The sequence below is a fragment of the Pelecanus crispus genome, chromosome 18 (genome assembly GCF_030463565.1).
Source record: "Pelecanus crispus isolate bPelCri1 chromosome 18, bPelCri1.pri, whole genome shotgun sequence".
NCBI lineage: Eukaryota > Metazoa > Chordata > Aves > Pelecaniformes > Pelecanidae > Pelecanus > Pelecanus crispus.
Window position 1 is genome coordinate 4351500 of NC_134660.1, and position 15842 is coordinate 4367341.

Genomic DNA, 15842 nt, shown 5'->3' on the forward strand with positions numbered 1-15842 from the left:
CATTTCATAGCAAGGATGTGTCTCAGGCACGTGCAGTGAGCAGAAAGTTCTCGCTTTGTTTAATTGTCAATGAAGAGAAAACAACGAATAGCTGGATATCCAGCTTAGAAACTGTTAGTGGGCTTTTATGTTGCAGGTCAGCTTTCAGGGCAGCATTTCCTAGCTAAGGATCATTTATCAGTCATGTGGATCAGCAGACCGTACTAAAAGGCAGCTCTGATGTTTAGAGACCTAGAATTCAAATTTTTCCTACATTTTAGAACTTTGATCTACTGAAGTCTTTTTGGATGTCTGTATTTAATAACACAGCATTGTTGTAACCTTTCAAACAAGTTCTGTTCATGTAACATACTAATTAAAAATACAGGCGCCATTTTCAACTTGAATTTCTAAACAAAACAAATGCAGAAACACCACCTAGCATGCTTTCCATAGCTTTCTGTTCCTTTCAGTAAAACAGTGCTGGCAACTCAATGATCAGAATGAGATATTTCACTGTGAACAACTTCAAGGAATACTTTAAAAAAAAAAAAAAAGTGTAAGCAGGTAAGTCAATCATTTAAATCAGACAAGAACAATGCAACAAATCAATCACTGAAATGCACTATTAATTCTTGTGGTATCAGTGAAAGGAAGTTTTAATATAAGTTAAAAGCAGACTAATTTGTATTCAGTATAAAAATAAATTCATGTACTAATACTCCACTTGAAATTGTAACAAACCAAAATTCAAATATAAATTAAATGCCTCTTTTTAAATCAGTATATTGGAATCATGAGATTATCCGTGATCTTCATTTCTTACTCTAAGAATGGACCAAAGGTCCAGTTCATCAGATTATTTTTTGTCTATCAGCACTCAGTAACAGAGGTCTCGCAGGAGAGTTGGGGGTTGATAACCATTCTGAAGCACAACAAATGGTTTCATGCACTACTTATTATAATTCACCTAAGAGAAGATGCTGATTTTCAAACCTGCTTAAATGACCCAAAACACCTTGTGCTAAGATCTGGACACCTTTGTCAAAGCTTCTTGTAAAATCAAAATCATGTCCCTAAACTCGCTTAGATTTTTGGGGGGGGGGGGGGGGGGGGGTTGTACGCTAAGAGAGCATGGGTCGGTTTCTGTACCGATCACATCCTCAAACCCAAAACGATGACATAAAAGGAAAAATAAATCCTTCCACATCAGAAAGATCTTGCAGCAAAAAGTTCCACAATTCCCTCAAATAGGTCATTTAAAAATGGAAGCTTTAGCAAAAATTATCCACGAGTTATCTAAAAATATATCCAATATTGAGAAAAAAAAGTCCTCATACGCATATTGAGTGAGTTAAAGTTTCTGTGCATGCAATAGAAATGGTCTGAAGAGGAGAAAGTTCTAAGAAGGTGACAGCTTCAAAAATCAATCCTCTTATAAAGAAAAGATAATTTTTCCATTAAAACTATTAGTAAGTACTAGACACTTACTCTTCCTTAAGGAAAAAAGAAAGAAGAGCAAGTGCAACTCCAGTGCAGAGAATGTAATAACGACTTTACAGACACGGATTCGCCCGCACTTAGTACAGGTAGTTCATGCATCAAAGAGGTGCTTACACAAATGAAGTTAAACATAAGCTTTCGCAAAACCAGTAACTTTACATACATAGTGCAGAAGTGGGAGCTGCAAAAGCCACATTAAAGAAGCCACCCTTGCACAGCCACAGAAAAACCCTGGAGGCTGGGAAGAGGACGCAGGAGGGAGCTGATTTTAACCTTCACTGAACTGTGTTTGATCGTACGTGCATACATCACGCGTTAGAACAATTCACTGTAGATCAGTACGTTTTCTAGAAGCTAGCCAATACTTACTGCACAAAAATCCCTGAAAAATAAAAACATGAATCATACCTGGAATATAATTCTAGGATGGAGCAATATGGTTTCAATATCTGTCAATGTAATAAACAAATGCAAGAATCTGTATCAACGCTTCCCAGGGGTCAGTCACACTGAATATAAATAATATTTATCTTTAGGTACTGAAAAAAATTGTGATATGGAAAAATCCCACATCTTTGGTGGAAATGTAAGTAAAGGCATGCTTAGACTAATAAGGATTACTAATGCTGAGGAAAGAGTGATGAAAATGGCTCCGGTTAACAGACATGTAAGGCCAGAGGGTTCAGCTCTCTGGAGCCAGCACTGAAGACAAACCCACCCCTTCAAAATACACCCACCGCAGGCCAGCAGAGCGTGTCTAGTCATGCTCCAAAGAGCTAAAGGACACCAGGGATCCAGCAAGTGGGTACGCGCACAGAAAGCGGCAGCGGCTCCCGTGAAGAGGCTCCGTCACCTTTGCAACAGTACGGTCCGGGCAAAGACAAGCAGCGCTGCCCTGGCCCCGAGTGCTAACTCTCTGCGCTCCGTGCAGCATCCAGCAACATGACCGTTCATTTATCAAAGAAATAAAAAATAATTCATGAAGTAGGCTTCGTTTCATTCTGTTGGGGAATACTCCTACCGTGCTGTAAGAGAGAACGCTTCCAGCCGGTGCAGAAGTGTTCGATATCTGAAAAATGTTTTGAACGTGGAGCACAGAATCAGCACGCAGTTGATCGTGCTTCAGGAGAGCCTTCTTGTGAAAGGGTACAAAACTGCAGATTGTTTCTTAACAGTGATTAAATACCAAAATTAAAATTAAAAAACCCCCAAACCCAGCAGTACTGTGAAGTCCAAGAAACTTCCTCACGATCGTCTGACGTAGCTCTGCTAAAGCTGCTTCAACTGCTATCACAACAGCAGCTCTGCAAGGTTAGCACTTCAGATGCTATCAAGCTGGAACCACCTCGGGACGCAACTCCGGCTTGCCTCGTAGCCGAAGAGTACATTAATCTCTCCACTCAGAGCTGTCCCTGCCATGCAGCCGTATTCTAATGCTTCTTTCAGAGCAGTAACTACAGCTCTCCTGACCGTCATCACACCTCATCCATCTTTTTCTATATTCTTTGCTGCTTACTTAGTAGCTGGAGAGTTGAAAAATCAAACATATTGAAACTGAAATTTAATAAAGTAACAACCTAATAACACCTTCTGCCATCCAGTTACAGCCTCACCTTGACTTTTATCATCACATTTAGAAGCTTAACACAAAATGAAATTATGAGACGAGAGGCTTATTTTGCATTGAGATTTTACAGTAGAACTGGGAAAACAGACTCCCTCTATCCCACACAGCAATTAATATTTCTTCCTTCCACACTGTTTTATAATATTGAAAGGATACCTAGAAGAATGTTCCCTCACCCTCCCCAAACAAGTATAAAAAGCACAACTTTTGCATTGTAGCATCTGTGCCACATGCTCTGCCACTCAGAGTTTCTACTTTATATTCATTTTATTACCTGCACTGCATAAAAAAATTATATATTGCTGCCAGAAGAGTATTCGCTTGTGGTCTCATTGAACCTATTGCTACAAGTTCATCAGAGAAAACACAAAGTATAAGCTTTTCACAAATCTCTTGATAACGTAGACACCAAAAAAGCTAAATTTAGTACTAGAAGTCGTGAAAAGCCACCTTGGAAGAACGTTTTCCAAAGAGCTGAATTCATCCCTACGAGCTGAATTCAATTCGCCTGCCCCCATGAGTCACCGGCTCCTGCCGTAGTACTGCACACTCGCACGTCACACAGAGAGATCTGCCCGGTTCATCTATCGATGTCATTATTGCTTGGAAAATCTTCCTGAAACTGTGCCAAGCCACGTGATGTGAAAATTCACAAGCTAATTAGTGAAGGAAATTACCTACAGCTTTCTATGATTGACATCAATTAATGTGAAATGATCGCAGGCAGAATTTCACCACAAACAGAAATTACAGTTTCAACATTCAAAAAGAATAAAAATACAAAGCCTGATATTTAGCTTGAACTTTTCTCCATTTTAATTATTTTTCCTGCACATGAAGATGTTTGCTTATTTTTGTGCCATATCAAGTTCTGATTACAGGAAAATAGGCATTATATATTCAACACACTAAGGTAAAATGACAAAATCAACACACAAGTGTTGAGTATTTCTAAAACAATGTCTTTATTTAGAAACATTTGATACTTAATAAGCTTCCAGAATCGTAAATAACGTTACTTTTAGTTTGCTTGCATAAAAAAACCCCAGAAATCTATTTTACAGATTCAATTTGTTTAAATTGTCCTGAAAGTTAAGGAATCCAAGTTTGTTGCTTACCTAAGAACTGGGCTATGCTTGTTCCAGTAGAGAAAGCCAAAGATCAGTCATTGTACTCATTCATGCTGATTTAACAGATGAAATAGTTGAATTCACAGATATAAACCTTTCTTCTTAACTGACTTGTTTGTATTTTTAAAGCTATTTTAGATATGGTAATTATTAAGGTTTCCTCAGACATCCTGGAAAGGACATTCCACTTTTCCAACAGTTTGGCTTAACAAATCCCTCAAACTGATTATGTTATTTTCTTCTGAAGCAAGTGTGCATATTCTTTTTGAATTGTGTATGAGAAACCTTTTCTTTGGGGAAGAAGAGAAGGCAAGGTCATTTGACATGGAAAAATGTAACTTTATCTCCTTTGCGTATCAGCATGGTGTATTTCATCACAGCTTTCCATCGACGATTCGTCAGAAAACTTCTACTCCCTCTACTGGTTCAGCGAGCGCAAGGCTGTCACAACCACCACCAAATCCCAGATGTATCCAAAACGACACAGAATATACGTATTTTATTCCACTCCCCTTACACATCTGTGTCGCTACAGCCTGACTGTAATAGCATTCTGATCTATTTCTTTCCTTAGCCCCAAAATTCTGCTAGATTTAATAACAGAATTGATGCTTCTGACTTGCTTAGCACCTAAGCACTATTGCATTTTAAAGCTCACCACGCTGACTCACACAGTGCGCAGCAAAACGATTCTGACTCCATCCCAAGTCCAGCCCGCTGCTAAAGCTGCTATACACGACTGACGCCAGTGCCAGCCCCTGAGGAATGCCCCTCAGAAGCGGCCACCAGTTACGACTTTGAACTTTTAACCACTCTCCTTCGGGCGTGACAATCCCGCCAGCTCTCCTCTCGGGCTGCAGTCCATCTCTCTAGCCCACGCCCCCTCCAGCTGCCCACAAGGGTCTTTGTGTTGAAAGCCTTGCTGAAGCCAAGGTAAGCGGTGTCCACCAGCCCATTCCCAGCTGCAGAGCCAGTCACTTCATCATCGAAGGCAATCGGGCTGCTCAAGCACAATTCGTAACTCGATAAATCTCTGTGTGTCAGTGTTTCCCAATGACCTTCCTGTCTTTCATGCCTGGAAATGGCTTTGAAGAAGTCTTCATAATTTTTCCCATGACTAAGCTGAGGCTGTCAAGCCCATTATTTGCCCAGACCCCCCCATTTCTCTTAGATGGGTGTAACGCTTGCCTTTTCCCAGACGCCGGGGACCTCCTCGTGCTTCCTGGCACGTACCTTCCAGCCTCCTACATTCTCCTGTGAAGACAGAGAGATGCCAGAAGCACGCTCTGGTGGAAAGCATCTGGAGAATGACTGGGGAGCTCCAATTCATAACAACCTTATTACAGCTTTCATACAACACTATCTACACTGATATTCTTTGCATGAAGAGGCTGTTCAAAGCTCTTTAAAGGTTTATTAGCAGTTATCAGTACAGTAAAAAGCCAGCTGTGTTCTTTAAGCAGCATTCAGCAGTTAGTCAACAGGGATTAAAGCAGCTAGGTTGCACAACTGAGCGGTTCTGTTTATAAAAATACCTTTTTGACAAAAAAAAAAGGATCCACAAGGAAATTTAAAAATTATTTCTGAAACTTCTTACAACATTCATTACGCAGCTCCATTAAAACTGTTGGCCAATGCAGTAGAAACAAACACCGTGTAATACAAAGAAGAAAGGCACTCCCAGCAGCATGTTTCCCTCTTTTCTTCCAGGCCTCCTAGTCCGGTACGGAACAAGAGCAGCTTCCACAGCTCTAGTCACAGCCCCAGACATCCATCGCCAGCACCCCTTGCTTTCTCATCTTGCTCATTCCTGCATGAAATCAAAGCTTATACAGAAGACCAAATTCCATGAGCTCCGGTCAAATACTGCTTTCTGCCAGTACAACGCTCAATGGAAAGTACTCCATACAATCCACAAAGGCAAATCATTGTTTCTGTCGTTTCTGACAGCTCAAAGCAAGCAGGCAGAGCGGAGGCTTTCAGAGAAGTTTGCAGTGAGAACAGGCGGTGGATGGCGCGGTGTCAGCGGAGCCGAGCACTGCCTAAGGGCAGGCTCTGCAGGGGGAACGGCACAACCTGCAAACATTACCGCTCCATGACCCCCTTAATTTCAAAAATCGATTCCTGTGTTTGCAGAATGGATGCCCACATAAAGGGCCGCTTTAAAAAGCCTTTTTCTCTTCCCGAGAAGAAACTCTCTGGAGGTTAAAGAGCTCAGAACGATGCATGAGGACAGCAGAAGGGGAGATGCCGTAATGGAAGCAGCAGTCAGAGCGGAGCAGGAGGACAAATCAACCCCTGCTATCAGAAGGGACTTCGGTGAATTAAGCGCAGCAATCAGCTCTGTAGAACCACTAACGAAGGGAAAGGTTTGAGAAGGATTAAAGCTTATATAGAAGAACTTGAGAATGGCCTCACTGACCTAGAGATACGTCTTGGATAAAAACCATCGAGTAGCAATATGTCTGAAAAAGAAGATGTGGATGACTGAGGAAAAAGGAGCGCTTGTAGATGCACTGATAGAAATAAAACATGGGGAAAGAGCAAACCAAAAAGAGCTAGCTCCCAGCAGCTGTAAAGCAGACAATCCTGTCAAATGCTCAGGGCACGCCTTCCTCTCTCTTTCAGCTATTTGAAACAAATACAGCAATGGGCGTAGAAGAAATACATCAACCATTTTTCTCCCACTTCCCCAAATCCACGTACCTAATTGTAAAATTTAACCTTTCTGAACAAATGGGACAGAGTCTGAAGATTCTTTCATTCATTTTGTTTTGGGGGAGGAAAAAAAGAACATTTCAAGTTCTGATACAGGCTACTTTAATGAAAAGGGAGGAACTAAGTAAGAACCACATCTGTACCAAAACAGTAAATATACATGATACACAGGGCCTGCCTGTCAAACAATGTTACATATTGAAGAGAACAGTACAACGTAAGTGGGGGAAAAGGATTTAGAAGTCCCCAAAATTTAAGCCTCGTTGTAAAGAGCCCGAAATACAGCATTTCAAAGACAGAGATGTGGCTCTATCACTAAAAAAAAAAATCATGCAGTAAGAAACACAACATTCTTCCAATTCCCTCACAAAAAATAAAGCCAAAAAATTGGGAATATTGAGAAGGAGAACTACAAGATAAGAGTATTCAAGAACATTTATCTCAAAGAAGGCATAAGAAGTTGAACCATTCCAGATTCCAGAACTAATGCAGTAAAATGCAGTAATCTGGTGGGCTGAAATGTTGAGAAAAAGTGGAGGAAAGGCATATCCTAAGGTTTGAAAACAGGGGCAAAGAAAAAAATTAGTTTTATAAGTGTACCATAATATGGGAAGCTAGAAGGGAGGGTGGAGGCAAGGAGGAAGGCTTGAAATATGGCTCTGAAAAAGCTCTGCATATGCAAATCATTTAGGAACACCATGTAACACCCTGAGATGACAAGCAGAAAACACTGAGAAAGGACTAAAAATCCCTCTCCAGAAAGAGATTAGCCTATACGTTTGTATCTGATAAAAACAAAAAAGATAAAGAATAAAACAATAAATGATACCCCAAGAGGGTGGAAAAAGCCACAAAAGGGACATGGGAACAAAACTCGGAGAATGGTGCTTCAGGTGCTGAGGTCGCCGTTGGGTGGGGTGAGGATATCCCCGGCTTGTTCCTCATCGCAGGACGGAGGCAGCCTTGGTCAACACGCTTGTTGTTACAGCTGGTGATGTTCAGATTTGTGAAAGTATTGGCAAGGCTTAGGCTGACAGAGCTGGATTATCCCCCACCCCCCCACGCACACACAGACAGAAGCATAAAACAATACAGGCTGATAAACTCCAGTGGAACAGTTGAGTCAGTTAATAAGAAAACTGTAAACACACTAAAGGACTGAACAGACTTGGCAAATAAGAATTATTTATAAGCTACGAAGCAAGTTAGGTTAACATCTGTGGTGTTGTAAATAATAAGAAAAAAGGGTATTTGTGGATCAGAAGTAAAGAAATAAATATTAGAATAATATGGGCACTAGCTGCTAAAATTCTCTCTAAGATAGCTGCGCAGGAGAGAGGCAGAAACTTTACCGTCCAAGCATCCTTTATTTGTCTGGGAAGAGAGCTTGGTATATGAGCAAGACAGATTCTGACCAAATAAGTATGCCTGACTAAGAATAAAAATGTGTGCATGTGTACGCACATATCTTCCCAATGTATTTCCTTCCAAAGAAGAAATACGTTAAATTACATAAATGAAAAACGTAACTCTCAGGAGGGGTCAGTTAATTCTTAATAAATTGGAGGACAAGACTTCACTGTGCTCAGAGGCGCTATGGATTTGTCCACATACTTGACACTTGTTTAAAAACACAGTTATGAAAAGCTAGCAAACTTTTTTGAAGAAAATGGTCTGAATTATTATTTGGATGGAATACCTCGAACATGTGGATCATCTGATATTCAGTACCACAAGACATTAAAAGACCTATCAGACTTACAGAGTATCTCACTTCTAATACCTTCTTAAATTAAGTTATCCCAGCATCTATAGGGCCCACCACCTGGATCTCATCACTCGGCAATTTCTTGAAATGGAATCCAAAAAGCATTTGTGACCCTCTAAAACTCTTTTGGGGTAAAAATTAGACTTGGACTTCCAAAAGAGATCAGATAGATCAGAAACTACATGGAGTTCTGGCAAAGCAGTGGTGAGACCTTCACAGAAATGCCTTTTATCTTAGAAAGGCAAGAATCAGAAGAAGAGCGTTTGACAGGGGCTCTTCTAGTCCTGGAATTAAAATATAAAGTGGCAGGTTCCAAAAGGCCCTATAAATACATTGGAAGTTAGAAGTAATTGGCTCTGCCATGAACCAGGAAAGAAATTTTGAAAGTTTTAAAAACCCTACACCAAAAATACTACGAATGACAGGCAGGCTCCTAGCTGGTAAGCTCAAGATAAAAATTGCGTGCATTATATCAGTTAAGAACAAGTAAGATACAATTCCTAACTAATTCAGAAGAAAAAAGCAGACCCTTTGGGCTAGTTTATAAAGGATTACATGCCTCAGATAAATTTAACGTGGGGAAAAAAAAAAAAAAAAAAAAAGACAAGAGTACTTTAAGAATCTACCTCAGCCTCCGCCAGAAATAAAAGGCACAAATTCCTGGACTTACACCTCACAAAGTGAAGACAAATATAAAACCAAATAAAATGTGCAGTTTTGCAGCTGAATTTTACTAGGTTCTAAAGGGAATCTGAACTCTTACAGTAGTATTAATTTAATCTGATAACGTAAGAAGGAAATAGTCCGTCTGCTTGGAAACAAGGATAATTAGAATAGGTGGAAAGACTGGATCCGTTACACAGGCTTATTTCACTAACACGATACTGGAATGAATATATTAGTGGATTGATTTGATGTAAACTAATTAAATACACACCCAGATCAATGAATGTTTAGTATAAGCAAGCAAATTGCAGATAAATATGAGACGGGTCCTTGACAAAACATACAAACAACAGTACCTTACAGTCTCTGGGTTCAGCAAACAGAACAGAATTGCCCTGGAAGGGCTGAATTAGGGGTAAAGAAGACTCAAAAAACTTTCTGACAAGCAGCAGCAGGCAGGAGTGCCTACCTGCAGGTTTTAATGCAAGCGCTTGCCCTAGCCACGGGGCTTCTGGCCACAATCACTGTGCTGGACCTTCAGCCAGAAGGAATAAAACCATGGCGCAAAGCCCAGTTCTTCTACGCTTTAAAACAAACATATTCTAGGTAAATTTAGCCCTGGATACAAACTTACGAGTCAGAAAACTTACACGGCTGCATACCTCTGTGAATTAATTTAGGATAGAAAAATAAAGGTAGTATTTAACTATACTTGAATCACATTTCAGCTTTAAAGACATTGTCTGGTAGCTTTGTGGAATATCCATTTATGACAGAGGAAAACGGAGCCTAATCAAGATACTACTGCAGTCATAATGTGCCCTCAAGGCATTACTGTAAAATACCAAGTGCCCTTGAGTCACAAGAGAATTTTTCTTAAGACAAGAGATTAAATATGTGCACAAATACACATGCACAGAGTTGTACTGCATACAGTCCGCTGCTATGAAATCCTATCAGTAGGGTTTTGAAAGTACACACACACAAAATTAACCACAGGAGATTACACAATCTGATGCTGCAGTAGAAATTCATTTATTTTAATTGGCATTACTGCATGTAACTGTACATTCATACGCACGTAATTGGTATTCTTCTTTTATAAATATTTTGTGTGTTCCTGAACCACAATACCAGAAAGAGTACCAAAGGAAAAGAAAAACACCCCAGCTGAGTCAAAATAAATTTTAACCACAGTTCTTCAGAGAAGTTCCTCAGCAGTTTCTGAAGGAGGAATAATAAGAAGGCATTTTACTGTTACCACTACCAGTGTTCTTTTAATCATGAAGAATTATCAAAACCACATCACAACATCTAGGGATTGTTAGCTTGACTTCACTGACCCTGTTTGCGAACTACGTTACTGCAAATGAGAGAAACTGCAACAACAGTCATTTCAAAGGCCAGGGTGCTCACTTGGATTCTCCAAGAAAAAAGATGCAGTACCTTTAACCCTGCTTCAAAGGTTTGCTCCCGCACTGGAATGCAAAATGACTGGAGTGCAGGAAATTAAGACACACACTGCAATTTCATCCGAACCCACGCATGCCAGAGACACCCCAGTGGGCGGTCACCTACCTACATAATTTAAAATCATTACACGGAAGGTGAATCAACAGCAGACCTGAAACCTCCAGCAGATGACTTTCACAACACAGAACTTAAGATTTTGAGTTTGTTCCCAGTTCCCAGAAATGGGTGTAGCTCTGTGTTAGAGTTTCCCTGTGAAAACAGGTTGTTCCGGAGACATGTGCCTCTGCTGTGGGGGCAGCTCACGCTCCCTCTCCGCCGGCTCTACCCTCCACATCACGCTCACCCTCCCGCGGTGAAACAGCTTCTGAGGCCGCCGCGCAAATCAGAGCACCAAGACCATCAGGGAAGCTTCATTTCCAACCTCTATGCAGCAATCAAAATATCATTAATAAATATAATTTTTAAAAATTCAATAAATACCTGATCTTTTTAAAGCGCCTGGCTTAAAAAAAGAAAAAATCCAGAACGCCCAGTGTCCCACCTATGCCTCCGCAAAAACAGCCCCCCCAAAATCGTAACAGCGAAGGCAACAGTCATGTAGGTGACCTGAAGGTATGCACTCACTGTGCAAAAATGTTCTGCAGAATGAAGCACTTGGACCTAGCTGTTAAACATGTATGTTTATTCAAGGGGGTGGGAGGATTCCTCAAGATCTTTTCCTTCGCATACCGTGAGACTGGGAAGGGAGGGAGGATGACAAGAAAGGGAGCGGGGAGGTTTAGGGCAAGCAAAGCAAACAAGGGGATGGGCATCAAGTCCGGTTGTTCAGACCAGCACGGAAGGACTGCTCTGTCACTGTCAGTGACAGGGTGACAAATTCCTTTTGTATATTATTAGATAAGTACTCTCCTTTTTTATCAACTTTTAAAGCATCAAATTTGTAGTTCGCCACAGTTGCAAAGCAAATAAAGCAAATTTCAGGCTTGTAATACTGGATGCTACACAGAAATCTACATGGAAGATTTATTGATTTTTTCCTCACTGTATTGCAAAGAAATACAGAACTAAATATATTTATTAAAAAATCTAGGCAGCAATGAATTAATCTAGTGTCATGCTATAGTTTGGTAGACTAACACTTATCTGAAAAATTATTTTCCAGTGGAGGGTTGTTTTTCCATCTAGACACTTAATATAACAAACCTTATCATCTCCTTTTTTGATTCCCTCTCCTCCCCTGACGAACACCGTAACAGAACTTCTCAATAAAGCAACTTATTTCAAAGGCACAACTGCAATAAATTATATTAAACATACAATATAGTCATTAGGCATTAGAGAAAACCTCATCTATTAAATGTTGTTTCTCAAGAAGACCTCCCTCTTTTTCTGTTCTGCTCAAAGACAGTACAGCCCTATCAAATCTTGTTATTCTAGAACTAACAGTCTTCATTCACAAAGTAAGATACATGTATTTGCAAAGCTCTGCATATACAAGATCCTTAATATCACTTTGGGAGATAAGCCAAAAGGAATACTAGGGACTGATAACGGAACATCTGACAAAGATACGGCTTTGTACAGAAACCACCATTTAAGATTATTTGTCTATGTAGTTTTCTAAAGGTTGCGAGTATCATCAGAGGGCTTGTACTCTCCTGGGCTTCAAAGTGTAGATGTGATGCTTCAGACATACAAAATGTCAAGAGGATGGAGCCATCCCAAAACATACGTGTCTTTTTGTGCAGGTACCTGCCTCAGATTAACCACTCCTGCAACAAAAGGCTAAGGAGTTCATAAGGAAAGAAAATCTCCTTCATAAAAGCACTGAATGACAAGCACAGCCTCGGGCTCAAATTACTAAGGGTATCTTTGCAGAACAGACGTTTTTCCCCGCTAGCCGAGATGCGCACTAACTACAGCAGCCAGCGCAGGGGAGGCAACAGCACGATGCGCTGCCTAAGCTTCTCACGACAAGTGTCCTCAGGATGCCAACGCAACTGGGGCTGGCAGAGAAACCACACTCTGACGGGTTACTCGTGTCCAAGGACCAGAACAAACTCAGCGCTGCTGCAAGGCAACTTCAGGGCACAGCAAACCGAACTGCTGAGAAACGTAATTCCTCTTCCCCAAATAAAAGCGGGGTAGTAAGATATCAGAAGGCGGTGGCGGGGGGAATTCTGGCACTGTGAGAAGCACATATTATCTCGTTTCAACCAAGGGAAAACAGCCAGCTTTTTCCATTGCGTTTATCACCACTGTATCTCTGCGTCTTCACTTGTGGTTTCCACTGGAATATACATATGCACTATTTACACAGACGCACAAGCACAAATAAACACTGTATCCCAAAATATTCAAAGTGTGCTGCCAGATGGCTTTAAAAAGAAAAATGAAAGATCTAATTAAAAGCCCTTACACTGCCAGCACTCCGTTTCTGGAAATAAATACAAAAGTTAAATAAAAACGTTTTCAAAGCGTATCAATATTTTTGTAATGGTTTGCTTCACAATTACAATCTCTCCTAACCTCCTTCAGGCCAAGCCATATGAACCAGTGCTAACTGTAAACTCCTCTCCTGGCATGGTGGAAAAAGGAGACCAACAGAAATGGTGATTGAATTTGGGCAATTTCTCCTTAATTCCATCTCTTCCCATTCCTCTCACTCCCTCCTGTTTAAAAAAAAACAAAAAAAAAAATTGCTACTGCTATCACAAGTATTGTCTGTAATCAAGATTTCACTGCCACAAGTAATCAGAGTCATTTTCGAGGAAAAATTTTTATTTTCTTAATTTCCATAATTGAAACATGAACCTTGATGTTAGTTTACTACAGGTTTATGTATAACTATTACTTGTTTTTCCCTACATCTTATCTTCCCAATAAAAACAGATTGTGGTTTACATACATTTTTAAATAAATATACAGATATTTTTAAATTACAGCACAATATTAAAGTGACCTTTGATGATGTTTTGAGTCTACAAGATCATCAACTGAGTATTCATTAAAAAGAAGAAAGACCCAGTAAGACCAAAACACACATAAAAGGAATACTTTCAAAAACTGTAAATAAAACACATGCACGAGGAGTTGGCATTTACTTACCACTGGACCTGTTTTTGCGGTTTGACTTCCCTCCTGTAAGAAGCATCTTGAGACTGTTTCGAAACATGGCGATCCTGTTCCACTTTCTGTATCCCAAAAACTGGGTAAAGCAAAAGAACAGTAGGTGTAAAAAAATCAATGCTGTGATTTGGTCAACAGGAAAACATTACAGAGAAACAGTAGGAAAGTGAAAAAAACCCAAAAACACAAGATAAAAAAACTTAGAATGATGAAAAACTGTTTTGCCAATACATTTTCTAACAACAGAAATCAACATCCATATAAAGCCTACCGTTCTGTTTGCTGTCATTCATCCAGGTTATTACCAGGACAACACGATTTCAGCACTGCTAGCATGACCTACCTCTTTTGTCAAGTGATTTTACTCCATTATTATCTCACTGAACTGGGAAAGACACAGCGTTTAGCAAACTCTGCCTCCATTCCTCGTTACTATTAAAGCCAAACCTATCAGAAAGAGTTGCTACCCTTCACGTCGCTCAGAACAAGTCAATCTTGCTGACAACAACGCACAGACTACAAAAGCTGATGTCTTCAGCTCCTGGGCTAGTTGACTGTCAAATTCTCCTGCGAGTTGAAGAAATTGTCATGAGGAGGAAAGCCACTCAAACCCAAAGTTAACGGATGCAAAAAATCAAACAGAAACATTATCCATATATTTTCCTCGCTCTATACGTGTTAAAAAAAAAAAAAAAAGTTGTCTCTGTGCTGGTGAAGATAAAAGAATGAGCTTCTGGGTTCACCAGACACACTGACAGCTTGTTCTGGTGGAACATCCTCTTAATAAAGTAGGTAAACCATCAAAACAGCAACAACAAAAGCAGCTCCTAACTAGACCAAAAGAACAGTATAGAGTCTTTGATCAGGACATATAATAAACCACAACCTTCCTTCTATTGTACACGTAATATTCCATACTTACAAGGTAACACATTCACCTTATAGAAATACATCATGAATTTTTTTCTTGCAACAATATTAGGTTCTTCTTGGAGGATGCTCAATAAATGCAATCTTGAGTTTCTTCACTTTTATTAGTATTTTCAAGTCTATTAATACAATAATACCCAGTTCAAAGAGCTTTGTACGTGTATTTAAAGTCACTGGAAGTCCTTTCAATGTGACTTACTGAAAGACACTTACAGTCCAGGGCAGTAACTTAAGAGCACACACGTTACAAACACCAGTAAGCATGCTCGGATCACCTTAACTTCAGCCCTTCCTGACTTTCAGGAGATTCTGTTCACTTCTTAGATTCCACAAACAGAGTTTTATGAATCGCTTGAGTATCATCTGGCATCTTTTGGAGGCCTTGCATAACGACATCAAAGCACAACGAGCTAGTATTTAGGCTTATTCCCAGGGCTTCTAAACAAAGCTTAGGCCCCTCTTCGAAGCATCCTACTGTTACATGACTACAAAAAAACCTTCCATCTGGGCACAAACACAATTGCCTTAAATTTGAATTCTGTTTATTTAGTTTCTTTAGATGGCTGTTATGTTCCAGCTCACAGCACAGAAAGAAAACAACTGCGTTTACATATCCCTCCTCTCTTACAATCTGTTATTAATAAACTCCTTCATATACAACACCCTTTGCAACACCAGAAGGAGAAAATACGAAGTAGACATTAAATGTAAAGAGGAAGCAACCAAACTCAAAAGTGTTATTTGGTAATATTATAATCCCTCCAACATCCCACCAATCCAAATGTATTCATCTAGGCTTTGAGCAAGACAATGAGAAAGCAGTAAACACCTCCTGCTACTATTTGGAGAACTGCTTGAGTCTGAATGTGACTTATCTTTTCCTCCTCTACAATACTGAGCACTATGCTGATAACGTGTA

At 40.0% G+C, this 15842-nt stretch overlaps 1 protein-coding gene across 3 annotated transcripts in view; it reads right to left on the reverse strand.

The window, feature by feature from the left end:
- TANC2 (tetratricopeptide repeat, ankyrin repeat and coiled-coil containing 2) overlaps positions 1–14039 on the reverse strand; it is a 212134-nt gene extending 198095 nt beyond the window's left edge. For all 3 annotated transcript variants that reach the window (XM_075722714.1, XM_075722713.1, XM_075722712.1), the window contains exon 1: positions 13973–14039. In XM_075722714.1, coding sequence (XP_075578829.1) covers positions 13973–14039 — 67 coding nt within the window. The remainder of the gene's footprint in view (positions 1–13972) is intronic.
- Positions 14040–15842: the final 1803 nt, after the last annotated feature.